The 17,913-nt window shown below is 49.1% G+C and overlaps 1 protein-coding gene across 23 annotated transcripts in view; it reads left to right on the forward strand.

Moving 5' to 3' along the window:
- The window catches only part of FoxP (forkhead box transcription factor P), a 273,351-nt gene that overhangs the window by 207,597 nt on the left and 47,841 nt on the right, over positions 1-17,913 (forward strand). The window contains exons 1-2 of one of the 23 annotated variants that reach the window (XM_076373511.1): positions 3,604-3,714; positions 5,024-5,325. The exons of 20 other annotated variants lie outside the window; for them this stretch is intronic. In XM_076373511.1, coding sequence (XP_076229626.1) covers positions 5,314-5,325 — 12 coding nt within the window. In that variant the 5' untranslated portion in view covers positions 3,604-3,714; positions 5,024-5,313. Of the gene's footprint in view, positions 1-3,603; positions 3,715-4,646; positions 4,680-4,993; positions 5,326-17,913 lie in introns of those variants that run through there. 2 more of the 23 variants (XM_076373510.1, XM_076373512.1) reach the window with 2 other exon arrangements.

Here is a 17,913-nt window from a genome sequence, read left to right on the forward strand (position 1 = left end):
AGAGGGACGACGGAAGAAATACCCGGAGAGAGGAGGACAGGTACACCGAGCAAAAAAGGAGAAGAAGAAGAAGAAGAAGAAAAAGAAAAATATGCCTCGAACGGAGTCGCCGAGAGAGGGTGGTGGTAGCAGCGGCTGGGCGGTGGTGGCGAGACCAGGGAAGAACGAAAGGGAAAGAGAGAAAAAGAGAGGCTAGACGAGAGAAAAAAGGGGGGCGGTGGAGAAAGAGGAAGAGCGACAGGGACGGAGAGACAGGAGTATAGAATGTGAAACAGAGAGAGAGAGAGTGAGAGAGGAACGTCGGTACGGAATCCAGCGTCGGGGTTGGGCATCCCAGGGACGGCACAAACAGAGGACCAGCGAAAAGAAAGTTTGCCGTATAACAACAAAAGACGTTTGTTATTGGCGCAGCATTTGAATTGTCTCTGTGTCGGCGGGCCTCCTTATTGGCCGAGCGTCGGCGACGCGACTCCTGCGCTGGTGGGGGGTTGCAAGGTGGTGGCCACCACCCCCCACGCCTCTTCTTCTACCCCTCCACGCCTGTCGACCGCCACCCGACACACACCACCCTCTTCTCTTCTCCTCCGAACCCTCCGCCGTGTTTCCTCCCACCTTCATCCCGGACGTTTTCTATCCTCCGGAGAGAACGGCTATACACGCGGCTAAGTGTACCGCTATCTGGACTTCGAAGCTACCTCCGACACCCTCCTGCCACCCGCTCGTTCCGACCTACCTCCCCCGTTGCATCCACCGTTCTCGCTGGAGGCTGCTACTCCCCGGAATGACCCTTTTCGCCTGGCGTATCGGCGTAGCCGCTATCAACCAGCCACCCTCCTTCCACCTCCCTTCTTTCCGCCCGTCCACCCACCCCGCGGCATCCACTCTTCCAGCGTTCCAGCTAGCCGGAAAAAGGAATGCCTCGCCGCCGCGCGGTGAGACGCGAGCTGTCTCTCTTTCTTTCTGTCTTTCTCTCTCTCTCTCTCTCTCTCCCGTTGTCTCTATCTCCGCTCTCTACGCGGCTCTTATTTCATTCCCGCGGCGCGCTCGGCGAAGAAGCGCGAGACTGATGCGGGAACTTGGTCGAATTAGGGTTGCCCCGAAGTTAAGAAGACCTCGTACCCGGCTGAATGCAAATGCAGCCCTGTATCTTAGACCCCGCGGTGTTGGGACGTGCACCCGACCGGCCTGGCCGAATGCAAATGCCTGTAGGTCGGGGATCGTCGTAAATGACAGTGTAATTGGGGACGTTTCTGGGAGGGTTTATAGATTTGTGGGAAGTTTTTCGATAGATTGCGTGAGGGTTGTAGGGAGGGTTGTAATCATCGATTTCGATGTAGGGATGCATTGGGGAGGTTTGAGTTACAATTTCAGATATAGTGTATTGCATTTGTGTTGGTTTGTGTAGAGTTTTTTTAGTGTTTGTGAAACATGAGGATTTTCTAGTAAGAGGTTATAGGTCAGATTTGATTCTGTTGAAATAGTTGATTGCTCGAAGGTTTATGAATATTTCCGATATAATGGATGAAGGTAGCTGCTGTTAAAAGCTTCCGAGTTTTGATCTCGGAAGTATCATATGAAACTGTGCCGGATATTTATAATTTTATTAGTAAATATTCAAGCGAACTCTGCGGGAGGTGTTATTCCGGGACGAAGTTATTTTCAGGTGGAATTTAAATATGCAAAATTCCGGGGAGCATGGCGTAGTTTAAATGTAATGTTATAGAAATATTTGCGGCCGGTTTCTAACTTCGCGTCTCGGAGCCACCCTCCGCCGCGCGGGACATAGTTTTATGCGCGTACTTAGCGTGGACCGCCGCGAATATCAATGGATCGGCTCCAGAATGTTCTGAGTAGACGTCGTCCTCTGATATCCGGCTGGTTTATTGTTACCGGCATCTGCTCCTGACGATTACTCGTCGAATTACACGCGGAATTTATGGCGCGAGTTCCGGCGCGATTTTACGAGACATTTTCGTGCGAAAAACTTCGATTCCCTCCGCAGTGGCGCGAGGGAACCCTCGCTGCGGTCGCTCCGCGATCATTTTAATTAAGGGGTTGAGGCTTTCGTCTGGGATCGCCGTGACGAAAGGGTCATCCAGAGTTTCCGTTCCTTGAAAAGTTTACTTTAAACCCTTCCTCCGAAGCAAGAACGATCAGCGATCGTTTCTATAAAAATCCCGCAACTATCCTGCGGCTCGCAATTTACTTAAACATTTAACCCCACCAACTGCCTTACATTCAATATCCAAAAGCTAAAGTATCATACCTAAATTCAGAGACTAGAACCTTATTGAAATTCATGCTACAGTTTCATATGTAAATTCGAAAAACTAGAACCCTCTATTTAAATTCGCAGACTGAACCTTTATATTTAATATTCAGAGACGGAAGTCTTACATTTAACTTCGGAGACTAGACTTTCCCATTTCAACTCAGAGGCCAGAATTTCGCGTTTCACATTCAGAGACTACAGCATCGTACTAAAAATTCTTACGTTACGTAACATGTATTATAGTATAAATAATTATCACACCATGCATTCCTTCGATGCACTCGTACGAGCTCGCAAGGGGTAGCATCGCGCGGCAGCAACGCCACAGGAGATGCGGTCGGTCCGTAGTCAGACGGGCGAGTGCGGCGCGTGGAGGAGCGCGGCTCCTCTCCTTTCCGAGGCCCACTCGCCCACCTGCATCGTTCGGAGAATGCGTCTAGAGCCACCCCAGCCTCCGCTGCCCCACGTACACGCTTGAAAAGAGCGGTGCGCCGCCTCCAGCTCTCCCACCACCTGGCACCCGCCCCTGTATCCTCGAATACACGTACACATACACACGTCCGTACCTACAAATCCATACACAGTCGCCGGGGCTAGAAGAGATATATATATATATATAATACATGCATATATATATATACATATACACATTCCTCCCTCTCGATCTCGGTCTCATCCCTTTCTCTCTCTCCATCGTACTCACGCACTCTCCGTAACCGTCGGCGTCGCATAAAAGCGTCGCTGCCAGGACAGAGAGAGAAAGAGAAAAAGAAAGAGAGAGAGAGAGACAGCAGGGTTGCAGGGCGAGGGATTCCCCTAAAAGCTTGCAGTACGCCGAAGAAAGAGACGATCGCGGGGAAAAAGCAAGCAAGCGGTCCGTGAACAGAGAGGGAACGGGAAAAAAGCGTATCAGGGTAGCACGCGAGGCAGCCTCGTCCGCGTCAGAGGGAAGAAGAGGGAGCGAGGTCGTTTCGCAGGCGAGAGGGGAGGACGAGAGCCCACGTCCGTTCTCTCTCCCTACGGTCCTCGCCCCTACCTTCCTTATCTCCCTACCGCGATGCTTTCTCGCCCCGATACCGCCACTGCCACCGTGGCTGCTCCGTGTCCCCCCTCCCTGTTTCACGATCCGCCGTTCCCGTTCGCGCTCTCTGTCGCTCTCCCCGTGTGTATGGTTAAATATTGCATTATTGTTTTAACGGCAGGGAGGAAAACAGCGTAGCCGAGCGTGCTCGCCCGCAGAGTTGCGCGCATCCGCGCCGCGTGTACACTCGCGCCGCGTCCTCTCTCCGTACACGGAGCGTCGCGTCTCGCGGGTAGTCGCGCGTTAAGTCGTACCCTCTATCGCGCCAGTGTCTCCCCGTTGATCGTCAATTATCGTCGTTCCGATATACATATACATATATATATATACGCTTTCCATCGATCATCTCTAGAACCTGAAGGTATCGTATCCGCTCTCTTTAAATTCCTTCCCGACAAACACCGCCGCTCCATCCCCACCGCGTTCGTCCCCTACCAGCAAGCCAGGCTCCTCCGTAGCTGACTTCGCGAGAGACACCGCGACCCAGTTGTGTTTCGCGTTCTGTTTAGCGAGACAGCGGAGAGCCGGTGCAGCCTCTCTCGCGGCAACTCGCAGCATCCTCTTCCACCACCACCGCCGCCGGCTGCCACCACCACCGTCAACGCCGCCGCTGCCATCCCCTAACACCATCCTCCCTCCTCCCAGTGTACTCTAGCTCCTCCGTCTCCTTTATTCCATCGGTAACCACCGCCTTAGCCCGCGCTTTCCGACGCGAACAACCGCTCGTCTCTCTTTCCCTCCGCCTGCACCCGGCGCCGCTGCGCGCAAGGCCATTCCAAGGCTGGCCAACCCCCGCTCCGCAGCCCCCTTCTCCGGATCGTCCTCTGTCTCCGTTGCTCCCGGTCCGCGCCGCTTCCGCCGCCTACGAGCGCCGTTCTCCGGCGTCGTCACCGACGGAGCCTCTCCCCCCTCCGAGAGCCGTGCCCCCTCTAGCCACCCCCCACGTTAGCCTCGGTATCTCAACAACAAGTACTCGCTACCGGGTAGCATCCGACACAACACAGCAAGCCCTACCACCTCTCGCGCTCTTCTCCCGCCTATCTCGCCGTGTTGCCTGGCCCATTCGGTCTCTTCTTCTTCTTCATCTTCTTTTCTTCGCGTCTCTTTTTTTCTTCTCTTCTTCATTCGGCTCGCTCCCTCCCGCGGACAGGCCTTGTTTCTTTTTCTCTCTCGGCCGTTGTCGCCTCGCGCTCTTTCTCCCTCGCCACCCCTACGGCCAGGCCTGACTCGCGCGCCGAGGCAAACACGATATCGCCTACTAACCGTGCATATCCCGAGACAACCGGACACAACCGGCCGACTCGCACGGAACGGCTCGCTCCTCGGGTACGTTCTTGCGACTCACCCTCTTGTCACTATCCTGACCCCCCTCCTACGGACCCTCTCTACGTCTCTGTCCGTTTCGTTCGGCCGTACTCTCTTCGCTCCGAACACACGTTCCTTATGTACGTACATACGGTCCTTATGTAAGTACATGTATGTGTCCCTCCCTCCTCCGCCTCCGCCCCGCGTCTTCGTTCTCTGTCCGACTCGGCTCTGTTATGTCAACCTCTGGCCAACCTCTCGCTCCCTCCTTTATCTTGATCCCCGTGTCATTCATCCCGCGCCGTCGTTGATACTTCTCTTCCCGTTTTCTTGATCGTTCTACGGCGAGCCTCTTCTGATTGTAGTTTCGTCGGTTTTTGAATGGAGTGCGCGAGCCCCGCGGGCAATCACGTGGACGAGCGATCAGCGTTCCACCGGTGAGATCTCGGAGTGAATCGGTGCGGGACGGAGTGACGTGTGCACGCGTGATCGATGCCGCCGGGCCGCGCGAGTGACGCTGACGCTCGCCGATCGCTCGCGAACGTGACAGTGGCGGGCCAGTGAGTTACCGTGAATGTAATTGAACGCTGTTGCCGCCGGCCAGCAGGGAAAAGTGAGCCGGGACGCCTGGTTCGCGGGAACTTGGCCGCCGACGATGCAAGAAATCGTGTAAGTAAGCGGACCTTTTGTAACCCGCGGTTCCGGAGATTGATCGTCGCGCGGCGTCGAAACGAGATAGCCGCGTGGCACACGCTCGCGTCGTGCCACGCGAAAACGCAACGTGACTCGCTCGCCGCGCTCCACGGCTCGGCTCGAACGTTCGTCCTGTTAGCCGTACGCGAAACGGCGATCATCGACGCGAGCAGTGGCGGACGTTTGTTTCAACCCGGGATTCGATCAGCGAGACGTCGAGCACGTTTCGCGAGCGTGAGGTTCGATGAGCGACCGCTGACTTCGTACTGACAGTACGGGGAAGGTTATAATTTATTGCTCGAGGTCGCGTGCTGGGATCCTTGAGATTTTCATCTGTGTTCACCTTTAGATTCTGTAATTCTCACGTGTGCTCGATTGTTGAAATTCTTTCGAAGTTTCAGAATCTCGTAGTGTTCTATGGAAATTAACGTTTGTGCCTAGTGAACATCGGAACGTTTCCAATTCGGTCTAACGAATCAGTGAACAGTGTTAATCAAGGAATATCCTCTGCGGATATTTTCAAATTTTCCCAGTAATCTCGTAAAAACCGTCGGTCGTGGGGTTCGTCGTCATAAGCCGGGCGTCTCGTAGGAAACTTTTACAGTTATATATCGGCGCGCTGTCGGGTAGATGCAATTGCAAGCAATGGCCTGCAAGATGACCTGATAACAATCGCGATCGATAAGGAAAACAGCTTGGCGTACGATAAAGCGTAAACACCGGGCTCCCTTGACAGCTTGGCTGGCCGGTCTATAAAACGATGCCGATACTTTCGTCGATGAACTGTCCCCGCACTTAGGGGGAATGAATTTTTTCTTGCCGCTTGTTTCTCCGTTTCCTGTGGCGTCGGTAAAAAGTTAATGGAACGCGTGTGCCAAGCGTGTACAGGGCAATCGCCGAGTCTCGCCGGCCGTTGAGGGGAACGAGGAACGAGAATGCGATATACGATGTTTTCGTGTGAGTTCTTGCAAATTTACTAACCGCGATAATGCCCGGTCTATGCATACGGAATGGGAACAACACCGGGAACAACGTTGTACGCCTGACGCCCCGGAGACCGTTCCTTTCGCCGACATCAATTTTCTTATTACGCGTCCTGGACTTTCTGGCTCCCTGCTCGCCGATAATTTCCAGTTGTCGTGGCCGGGCCGTGTATCACGCTGTAAAGTGAGTGTTAATTTATGGTAAAATCCGCGGCGGAAGCGCGAAATTACGGCGCCTTTCCAGCGGATGAAATGTGCTCAAGCGGATAGTAGAGATCTGAATTTCCGATCAATATTTCAGGACCTTTGTATTCTGATTCGTCGATGCCAGTTTTGAAGAGTCGAACGAATTTACATCGTGTATCATGTTAATTCGATGTTTCTTCTGTGGAAATGCGAAGTCTTCGATTTATGCTCGGGTCAGTCATTAAATCTTTTTTCTCGGGATTCGTTTATTAATCAGGTTCGTGGGAACCTTAGCAGGAATATTCAATATAAACATTAAGTATTCATAGCAGGAAATTGTATTTCCCCTCAATCTATCGAGGGTATTCCGAACTGAAGGATATTCCTATTTATTGAATTTATTTCGATATCTTCGACACGTGTCTGACTTGATATAATGCAATATGGTTTCAGAAGTGGTGGATCGAATCTCAGCTTCTATATTCTCTAAATGTTATTTCATAGTAATCGTTATAGAACACTTTTCAACCCTCTCATTACTCGAGTGATTCTGAAAATTTTCGAATTCTAATGAAATCCAATCAATGGACACAAACAAGATGTACCAAATTACATGTCTTGTTACGTTTTCAGAGGACGATGAATAATTATTTAGAATCAATTTTTCTTTAAGGACAAAACTCGTTAGAGCAGTGTGCAATCATTAATGCAGTATTCGAACGATAATGCGATGAATTCTTATTGCAAGCATGACAAAGAGGCGTGAAATGTTTCGGAGCGGAGGCAGAAAGGTGCGTGCTATCGTGTCGGACGCGTGGCACGCACTGAGATCGGTGAACTCATCGTTGTGTCGGGCGTGTAGTGTATCGTCGGGCGCCGACGCTCGTCCCCCTTCCCTCCAGGCCGCCCTTTCCTCCGCCGGGCTCGTCCTATCCCCCCCGAAACCGCGAAACCTCGAACCTCCATGCTCGAAAAGCTGAAAGCTCTCCTACCTGCTCGACAGTCGCGTGGCTACCGCGCCACCGTGCGCACGAAACCGCCACGAAACACGAAACACCGTCCACCCTTTCGGAACGAGCCGTTCCGCCGAGCTTCCAGCCGAAAAACGATGAATGCACTTACACCTGTCCGGAATTATTCTGCCTAGCTAGGTCTCTCTCGAACGTATAATTCTGTTCTATAATAATCTCTCTGAAATCATGTGGAATTGAAATTTCTATTGTCTTCGTTTCGAGGATGAGGGTTCATTGGGGAAACTCTTTCGTTAGAGGACTAGTTGCTAAATCTCTGGTAAATAGTAGTAAGTATTAACCCTTTGCACTCCAAAAATTTGTCACTGGAAATATTCAATTTATTTCTATGAGATACAGATGACATTTCTTTCAACTTAACGAGGAATCTGTTCACAAAATAAGGGCAACAATGGTATTTTACTTCCCCATTTTACGTATCGACGAATTACTCGAGACTTAATGTTAAATACGGAATTTTACAATTTTGATGCACCAATCGAGAGGTGACTCTCAGTCAACACTCGATTTGGTTTGCAAAATTAAAGTCTTATATATAATATTAAGCTTTGTATGACGCATCAATACATGGAATGTTGAAATAAAATAACTTTCCTTCTTAATTTATATGCTTTCTCATTAGTTTCAAAGGACATCGTCTGTATCTCATCAGAGAATATTGAATATTTCCAGTAAAAAACTTTCGAGTGCAAAGGGTTAGTAACTTTCGTCAGTAATGGAATATTTGTTCGCATTTGAGATACATTCGTACTCTGTGTATGATTTAAAATACTCTTAACGAAGTATACATTTGCTGTATCTGCATAAGTCGTTTATACAGGTTCCTTTATATTAGATATTCTCCGAGACACACTGTAATTGACAGGATATTAATGCAAAGTAATCGGTGCACTATGCGCGAGAATATAAAAATAGTCCCGGGAATCCCGCGATCCCAAAGAAGAAATATCGTTAAAGACGTACGCGTCATTAATAAATTATGTTATATAAGAAGCAGAGCGGGGCTGAAGGATGGACGTTCGAGCGTCAGCCGAAAAGAGAAATTTCGAATTATGGATCGGAGCGTGTTCGGGATAAGATTGGACCGGTTCTATATTTTATAGAGACACTTGTAGCAGTGACGTTAGATCGGGAACCGATAATAGGGGTGGTTAATGCAAAATTCACCGGTCGACGGTACCCGCACGCTAAATGCAGATGAGACGCGAGAATTTCTGATTGATTTTTTAATCTCGCCTGACAATGCATATTATTATCCGGCGGCGGCCCCGCGAGCTGGTGGGGGAACGATTGCAGGTGGTTTGATCGACAAGGAAACTGCAGTTTTTGAATAATGTATCGGCCAATTAAACCGCAATCTCGCGGCGGCTGCTAGCGAACTGTTTTGGCTCGATTATATCTGCATCGCACGTACGTGTCTGCGCGCGAGTGTGTGTCACCGATCGAGAAACGATCTCGCGTTCGCGACAGCTCGCGTTGCGAGCTCGAGGTTGTACACAGGTTCGCGGAGGGCACTCGATATTAAATATAGAGCTCGCTAGCGCGGTAGGGAAATTCAAAGGTAGAAACCGGCGTACTCCGACTGTCTCTATTATGAATCTTATGAAATTATAATTCACCTGGAAGTTTATTTTACGCCGAAAACCAACGACCCAACCGACGCGTAGCCCGCTCCATCCTCGGCCGACGGCGAGCCGCGCGCATGGGAGCACCGCGGCGCACGCCGGGAGCCGAGCTTTTGATCTTGGGATCTACGAAAGGTTTGCCCTATCGCGAATTTGGCTAAACTATTATAAATCCGGGAAAAGTGTTATCTCCCCGGGCCACGGGAACACTCGGGTGTTCGGCCCCGGACCGAAATATCGCGGAGCAAGCGTGTAGAATTTACACAAGCAAATTACACTTCGGCTATATGAGGAGAGCGGTAATTATAAATCGGCCAGCGGAAAGCGGGGAATTTATGGGAAAGGGTTACGACGGGCCAAGGGCCGAGGAAACGGCGAATAGTAAAAGCGCAGTGCCGCTACAAAGCGCTCGGAAACGTGCTAAATTAACAAGCCGGACGGCGCCGCGCCGAGCCGCGCCGCGTTACGCTGAAAAGCTGGATGAAGGTGGTTGTAATTAAAACTATCGATCGATAATGGGCGCGAGCATCTTTTCTTCGATGCGAGCTGGAAGAATTCGGTACGTCGATACGTCTTCGTTGATTAAAAGTGCGTTGGTATTAATGTACAGGGTATTTAAGGCTTTGGAATCCTCGATTGTCTAATTAATAGAGCTTCCAATTTCTGAAAATTTAAAGAATAATGTAATAATTATATAACTGCGATCGATCTACCAGATGTTACCAATATGCACGATATTCATTTTAATTAAAGCCACTTATCCAAAACGATCCAATTTCACACAACACAATAATCAAACAATAAGAAAACACTCAGAATTTGGTCGGCGGTACGCCGATACGTCTTCGTTGATTAAAAGTGCGTTGGTTTTAGTGTAAAGGGCATTTAATGCTTTGGAATCCTCGATTGTCTAATTAAGAAAGCTTGCAATTTTTGAAAACATGAAGAATAATATAATAATTATATAACTTCGATCGATCTACCAGATGTTACCAATATGCACAATATTTATTTTAATTAGAGCCACTTATCCAAAGTGATCCAGTTTCACACAACACAATCAAACAATCAATAAGAAAACACTCAGAATTCAGTTGGCGGTACGTCGATACGTCTTTGTTGATTAAAAGTGCGTTGATTTTAGTGTACAGGGCATTTAAGACTTTGGAATCCTCGATTGTCTAATTAATAGAGCTTCCAATTTTTGGAAATTTTAAGAATAATGTAATAATTACATAACTTCGATCGATCAACCAGATGCTAATATGCACAATATTTATTCTAATTAGAGCCACTTATCCAAAGCGATCCAGTTACACAACACAATAATCAAACAATAAGAAAACACTCCTCGATCTCAGTTGCTTACAACAAGAGTGTTACCACTTCCCGAGATCCGAAGAATCTCTAAATACAAATTCCTCCATCCATCGATCACGCATCGAATTGAAACGCTCCCAGGACCTCTTAGAAGGGGCGGGAGTCGAAGATAAAAGAAGAAGGGCGGGATACATCAATCGACAGACGGCATTTTTCATCGGCGGCTCGAACGAGCTCGTCAGGAGGCGCGTAAGCCTCGTCGCGAGTAAATTTCGAGGGCACGGACCGAATAATTCGTAGGATCCACGATCGTCGAAACGAGACTAACGAAGAACACGCCGGAGGGCGGTCGCAGGGGGGTGAGGCAGCAACGGGTCAGGAATAATCCGCTCTCAGGACGTGGGAGGTGGGCGCGAAAGCTCGGTGGGTGGCTGGACGAGGGGCGGCCGACGCGCGGAGGGGGGCGAGGAGAGCACAGAAGGGGAGCAAGTTACGCTAGATGATATCCAGAGGATTATTCTCTCCCGGTCGCATCACAAACTGCCGTGACAAATCGCCCTATACTTTATGAGACAAGTCTTTCTTCTGCGCCGGGGCCACTCACTCCGCCGAGGCATATATCACCGGGCCCGTCGATATATTATCGCCGCGACGCCTACCGTCGCGCAGTGTCAATACACGTTGCGACGAAACAAATAGGCGGGCCGCGTTCCGTCGTCCGACTCCTGGGGAGGAGGCGCGCGAGCCGGCGCGAAATCCTTCGCGGATTTGCCCCTCGAAGGATATATCGGCGGATCGATTCGAGACCGTGAAAATATCTGCGGCGCGAATCTTTTTTCTACAGAGAATGGTGGACGGGACTGTTCACCTTCAGATCCACTGCAGTTAGTTTATCATCAGAGTACAAGATTCAGACATCTTTCAGAAACTATTTAACACTTTGACTACCATGTAAACACTCATCAAACTCCCATGTACTCGAAACAGTTTTCTTTATTAACCAGGAACTGAGAAATCAAGATTCTTAATAACTGCTCCATTATTTTTCTTATATCTCATATATCCAACAAAATTCGTTCGTTCGATACGTCATGATAGAAATTAATGTCCACGTTTCTGTAAAAAATGTCACACGAATTCGGGTGACGTGGCAGTCGAAGTGTTAAACAGTTTCTGAAAGATGTCTGAATCTTGTGCTCTGGTGATAGAGTAACTGCAGTGGATCTGGACGTTCATAGTCAGACGGGACCGTGAAAAAATCTGCGGCTCGAATCTTGATTCTAGAGTGACAGAGAAGGTGGTGGGGACTGTTAAACAGTTTCTGAAAAATGTCTGAATCTTGTGCTCTGGTGATAGAGTAATTGCAATGGATCTGGACGTTCATAGTCAGACGGGACCGTGAAAAAATCGGCTCGAATCTTAATTCTAGAGCGACAGAGAAGGTGGGGACTGTTAATCAGTTTCTGAAAGATCTCTGAATCTTGTGCTCTGGTAATAGAATATCTACAGTGGATCTGGACGTTCATAGTCAGACAGGCGATTTTCTATATTTTTACCCACTTGGAAACAGAAAATAGTGTAAAGCTTCGGGAAGGAAATAACAGAAGATATATAGTAATATAGAGTATCAGTAGATCCCGCCTGTCATGGTCAGACAGCCGATTTCACAATGGCAGGGGCACGGCGTACACGTTCCTCGTTGGAAAAAATATCCATTAGATCAGCGAAGTTTCCACAGCAATAGACAACAGCACAATAGCGTAAAATTTCATAGCCCCGAGCACCCACGCGTTTCTCCCTGAATGACAGTCACGTGGCTGTCACAGGAACAACACAGCCCCGACGCTGTCCAGTTTAACAAACAGAACGTAGCGGTTGGAAAAGGTTCGAATCGCTGCGGAGAGTCCCGAGACGATACCCCGGATCGCGCGGGCCTCCCTTCATTGAACTCGTTCCCGCGAGCGTAAGCCCCGGATACGGTCAGGAACATCGGAACGGTTAGGGGATGACGGAGGTTAGAGTCCGGGGACAGCAGGAAAAGTCTTTAAAAGGGCTGTAGGAGCGTAGGTAGAACCTGACTGGGAGATAGGTGAATGAGTACGTGAGTACATATTTGTTTAGCTAGAAGCACTCGCTCGTTCTATCCTCGGCCCTACGCCACCCTCCCGTGTTTCACCCGCCCCCTCCATCTGTTTCCTCTCTGAGAATTCGCTTCCCTTTCCCGGTGTCCGCAGGACACCGGTTTTCCGTCCACGAATTGGTCGAATGGATAAGCGGACCGGCGAATCCGTACCACGGCGGAAACCGCTGGCCCGCGCCGCCATTCTTTCCCGCGGTGTCCACGGCGACGGCCCCAAATCCGGTTAATCCGGCACGCTAATGCGCCCGACGCGGCCGGCGTAACTGCATTTGCTTGTATCGCGAGGATGGGTCGCGGCCTGACCCAGTAACTCATTCCCTGGGGAATAAACCGCGGGACGTGCCGTGGAAACAGAGAATTTCTGCTCGCGGTAGACGGTGTCCCCGGGCGAGGGATTTTTCTCTCGGAGATGTGTATCGCGCGGTGAGTGAGCGGCGACGGACGTAAAGGGCGAGCGAGAACTGAAAGTATTACCCGGAGAATGCAATTCCGTTGGCAAGACAGTTTATTGTATATTTAACCGGAGTTCAACGGAGAATCTCGCTCTGTTAGATTAAACTGTCTATTAACTCTCAGTTTATCCGTTCGCGATACTGATTCATATTATCATAGATGTCAATCTAACCGGTACTTATCTCCTAATCAACGAAGCGTACATTGTTTCCGCGCGTCCTTCAGCGAAGGCAGTCCGAGCGAGTGAAATCCAATCACGGCCGACTGCCACGGCTCCAGCTCCAGATACTCCCGCAACGAGCGTGGAATTCGAAGTGAAAATTCTCGGGGGTTGAGTCCGCCCCCTCGGAATCACGGATTCCCGGGTTCACCTAAATTCCAAAGGTCGGAGATCCTCCGGCCACGTTCTCCTCGGCCCGGTAAAAGCTTCTCGCGCGATTTTACGCACGTGCACGCGCCCGATATAGGGAAACGCCGGAGAAAAAGGGGGAACCGGTGAGAGGGGGAGAGAGAGAGGGCGCGCGGAAAAGTGCCTTGCGATATTTTGTGGATACCTGATGGATTCGAGTGACCGGTGAATTTCCAAGCCGGACGTCACACGGACGCGGTCGGGGAGGGTGGCGCGAGCTGGAAGGAAGGTGTGAGAGCTGGGAACGACAGGAAAACGGACCGCGCGCGCACGTGTGTGCGGCCGTGCGGGCGAGCGTGTGTGTCTCTTGGTCGTGGCGAAAGGGGGATCAGGAGACCGGAGAGATGGAGGAGGGTGCGTCGTATATCGATACTCGCACGGTCGAGTGTTTGCAGCGATATTTGGTCCATTTCCATTTGCCGCACGTGGCGCGTTTACGGTTCACACCTCCTACCGCCGCCCCCTTACCGCCGTGCCCCTTGGTCCACCAACGTCGCGCCACCCCCGGCTCACCCTGCACCGGCCACCCCCGCGTAATGGACACGCAAGGTGTTGTCGACTATGCAAACGAAGCCTCTCGACCTTCCTCGAGGCTCATAGGTGGACCGAACTGGCTCGTCGATTTTTATTCGACCCCTTTCGTCGCCGTAATTGCCCCTTTAAAATTGAGCCACCCCGGGAACGCTCGGAAATATTAACTGCGAGCGCTGCGGCGAAGGAATGGGGATTTTCGTGAATAACGATCGCGGATCTTGGGAAATAGTTTCGAAATGTCGATCGAAAGCTGGCGGTTAGTTTTTGAATAATTAAGGGACGTATTGTTCGATGTTTTATGGAGGTTGTTGAATAGAATTCATGTTATGTTGATTGTCTGTTGGATATTGTATGGAGAACTGTGTTTGTGGACAAACACGAGTCGCTGTGGATCTTATTTTCGAGGTTCTAAGGGCGAAATCGCCGAGCAGCCCCGTCTATATCGATTCCGGTTGGTGTAGTGGCCGGCCGGATGTTCGGACAAGGGAAAAAAATTTAATATATCCAAATATATCACAGCAGCAGCAGCAGCAGCAGCAGGCGACGATCGGCCATTCAGAACTCCATAATTTGATATGCAGCGAAATCGGGCGAGAAAGCAGCGATGGGGTGGAAATGGTTTTTAGGGTGTGGAGCAAGGTGAAGCAAGGATCGAACCGGGCGAGAAGGGCGGGTGACGGGGGTAGCAGTTACTGATGGGACGTCCCGAACAGATGTGGACATTATTCATTACGACTGACCAGCAGCCTTTCTGAATACTCTCGTCTTCGCGCGAGAAGAAGACATCCACTTCTTTCGTATTTCCCGGTGAAAACCTTCGCCGGGATATATTGCGTGTTTTTCACCCCCGCGTACTGTCGTACGCGTCCTTCGAGAAATCGAATCTCGACGCAACTTGAAGCAATCGAACATTCACTCCTACTTTGGCTTAGCAATGTTCAATTTACAAAGATAGTCGAAAGAAGCTTAACCCTTTGCACTCCACAAGTTTCTCACCGGAAACATTGAATATTTTCTAATGAGATACAGATAACTTTCTTAGATTGAATTAAGAAATGTCACATGCACTCAGGAAGGGAACTATTTTGATGCATTATACAAAGTTTAACACTAGGTTTACGGAACGCGTCAATCTGACGTAGATTGAATTCTATAAACATTATTTGGTAAATGTTTCAATCGGTTTTCGTTGATCCAATTACACGAATATGAATCCTGATTGTCTATTTCTACATCTACAATTTCCAAAATCTAAATGAACGAATATCAACTTCCCCAGGAACAATAGAATAAACTGTACCATAAATGCCCGTAAACCGTTAATATTAAACATCAAAGTTTACAGTTTCGCTGTGTCAAATCCTTTGGCGACTTAGAGGCGCCTTTATAGTGCAAAGGGTTCTCATACAGAGAAAAATTCTATAGTTCAAAAAAGCGCATCTTCGTGTTTTAACTTATCAATTTTTAATATCGACATGAAACGGCAGTTACCCCGAAGATTAATTTCCCGAAGAAAAACATTCCGCCGTCCGAAAAAACGAATGGACCTTTAGTTCACGATTTCCGGCATCGTTATACATCACGCCCCTTCGCTTCCCGCTTCCCCTTGACGCTGTTTATCTCGCTATTTCTTCGACTGACCACCGAACTACCCCTGAGACGGAGCGGGGCGCGCGCGTGAAAAAGTGCCGAGCGATCGCGACACCGTCGTGAAATATTTCTCCCACTTTCGACGCCTCCCTTTCTCTTCTGCCCGCTCCATATCTCGACCAGTGTCCGTCGAAGGGCGGCCACCCCCAACAGGATCCACTCCTACCTGGCTTTATGGCTTAAACAAAACTTTCCTATATTACAAGTCCGTGAAATATGAATACGCCGGGCGAAAAGGGAAGGCGTACGAGGGTTTGCCGGACGGTCGTGAGGCGGCGGCGGTGTCAAGGGGGTGGATCCGGTCACTTGCCTGCCATTACGGGTCCCGCGCGCTGCCGTTGGCAAACCCAATTTGTTATCGACTTATTGGCCAAATTACTTACTATTACCGCAGATTTATTTCGCGTATTAGTCCACGGCTACGCCCACTCGTTACGTCTCCATTAATTACCCCTAACCGGGCGCGTCCTTACGCCGTTTAAGTATATTTCATACGTCGCGAGTTTGAGAACCGGCCACTAGCCACGCTCAAAACACGTCATTTGTTTCACCCGGGTTTTGTTCTCGCAGCTGGGCCAATGAGGGTGAATGTTCGCGAGCTTCTATGAAATTCAATTCAATTATTTAATATTTGGAAATTCAACTGTGAATTAGATTCGAAGTAGTCTTAGCTTCTTGAATTGCTGAACGTATTTTTTATTGCTACCTGTTTCTCGAATTTCAACCCTTAACTATCCATTCGAATGCATGTTAAATTACTGTTGACACGTTAAACGGCACGAAAATCTTAAGCGTTTCCCCATAGAGTTTGTCTTTTGTAGCAAAGAAAAGTAGGAATACTTATGAATTGTTTGGCGTTGCAACGTTTGCGTTACACTATTATCAACTTAGTTGCCTTATTGAACATTTTTATTTCACATCGGTTGTCTTGTACGTTACGATTGTTTTCTAGTCATTCAGAAGCATCAGTCACCAGTGACTGACATGGCGCGTAACGTGTTAATTCCCTAAGTCATTTTTATCGTAGAGATTGAATACGAAAGAGTTAGAATTATTACAAGGACATTTTATTGTTTCCATTCCACAGTTTCAGTCGATCGTCTCTTTTTATTTCCTCGAGCTTTCAATGTTTAACAGTGTTTCCCTCGAGCCGACGATCGCGACGTATCCGCGGCGAGAGAAATAAAATATTAGCAGCGGCGGGAAATCGGTTAGAAATGGTTCCCATCGCGGAGAGTTTGTTTCGAGGACGCGCCGCGGGAAGATCTTCGCGGTCCGGGGGATTATGATTCCCACAGAAACGAAAGTGGTTACGATGGGAGTCCGATGTAGCATCCTGGAAATTCCAGCGGGGCCGCGGGGCTCTTTACACACGAGCACTCTCACGGGCTGAACATACAATCAACACGCGAGTTTACCTTGAGTATTTTTCAAAGGACGATACCGCCGGCTCCGAGTCTTTCAATATCGACAAACTTCGAACAACTCGGAGGGGAAACGAGCGGTTATACGGTAAACAATACACACGGCGACATTAACGGACCTTCAAACAAACATCCTGCTCCGCGCTCCATCTTGTTTGAGCTCTTTCGCCAGCGAACAAACCTCTCCAGCGTACCGACGCGATCTTCGGTACACCGGCGCGCGATAAATGAGAGGAAAAATCCGTCGATTCGTGGAAGGCTTATCGAATCTTCGACCCGCATTATTTATCGACCTATCTCGAGATTACTCTTCGTTCGTATCGTCGCTCTTCGTAACGGCATCGTATTTCAAAGGAACATTTTGTTTCCACAAAGGATCGAACGACAATGAACACTTGCTGCATACTTTCTGATATTTTCTAATATCTCTAGAAATTCGAGTCTAAATATTTTGAAACTCGTCGAGTTCGAATCTTTTTCGTATTTTCTCTCTTAGAGAACTTTTTTACTCTTTTTACTCTTGGTAAAAAGAAGTTCGAATTTCTTATTCGCGTATTTATTGAATTTATTGGATTCTAATAACAGGAGGCGCTCGGTGAAGCAGAGATTATCCGAGAATATTATTTTTCGTCCCTCGATACACAGGATCGGGAAGGGACACAGGCGACCCAGGGAAAAAGGATTCAACCCTAGAAGGACGATAAAATGCGCCACGTGTTACCGGGCACTTGATATTCATGCACGTTCGTCCGTAGCACGTCGAACCTCAACTAACGGATACCCGGCAATCTAATAAAGATAAAAAAT

Source organism: Nomia melanderi, chromosome 1 (genome assembly GCF_051020985.1).
Source record: "Nomia melanderi isolate GNS246 chromosome 1, iyNomMela1, whole genome shotgun sequence".
NCBI lineage: Eukaryota > Metazoa > Arthropoda > Insecta > Hymenoptera > Halictidae > Nomia > Nomia melanderi.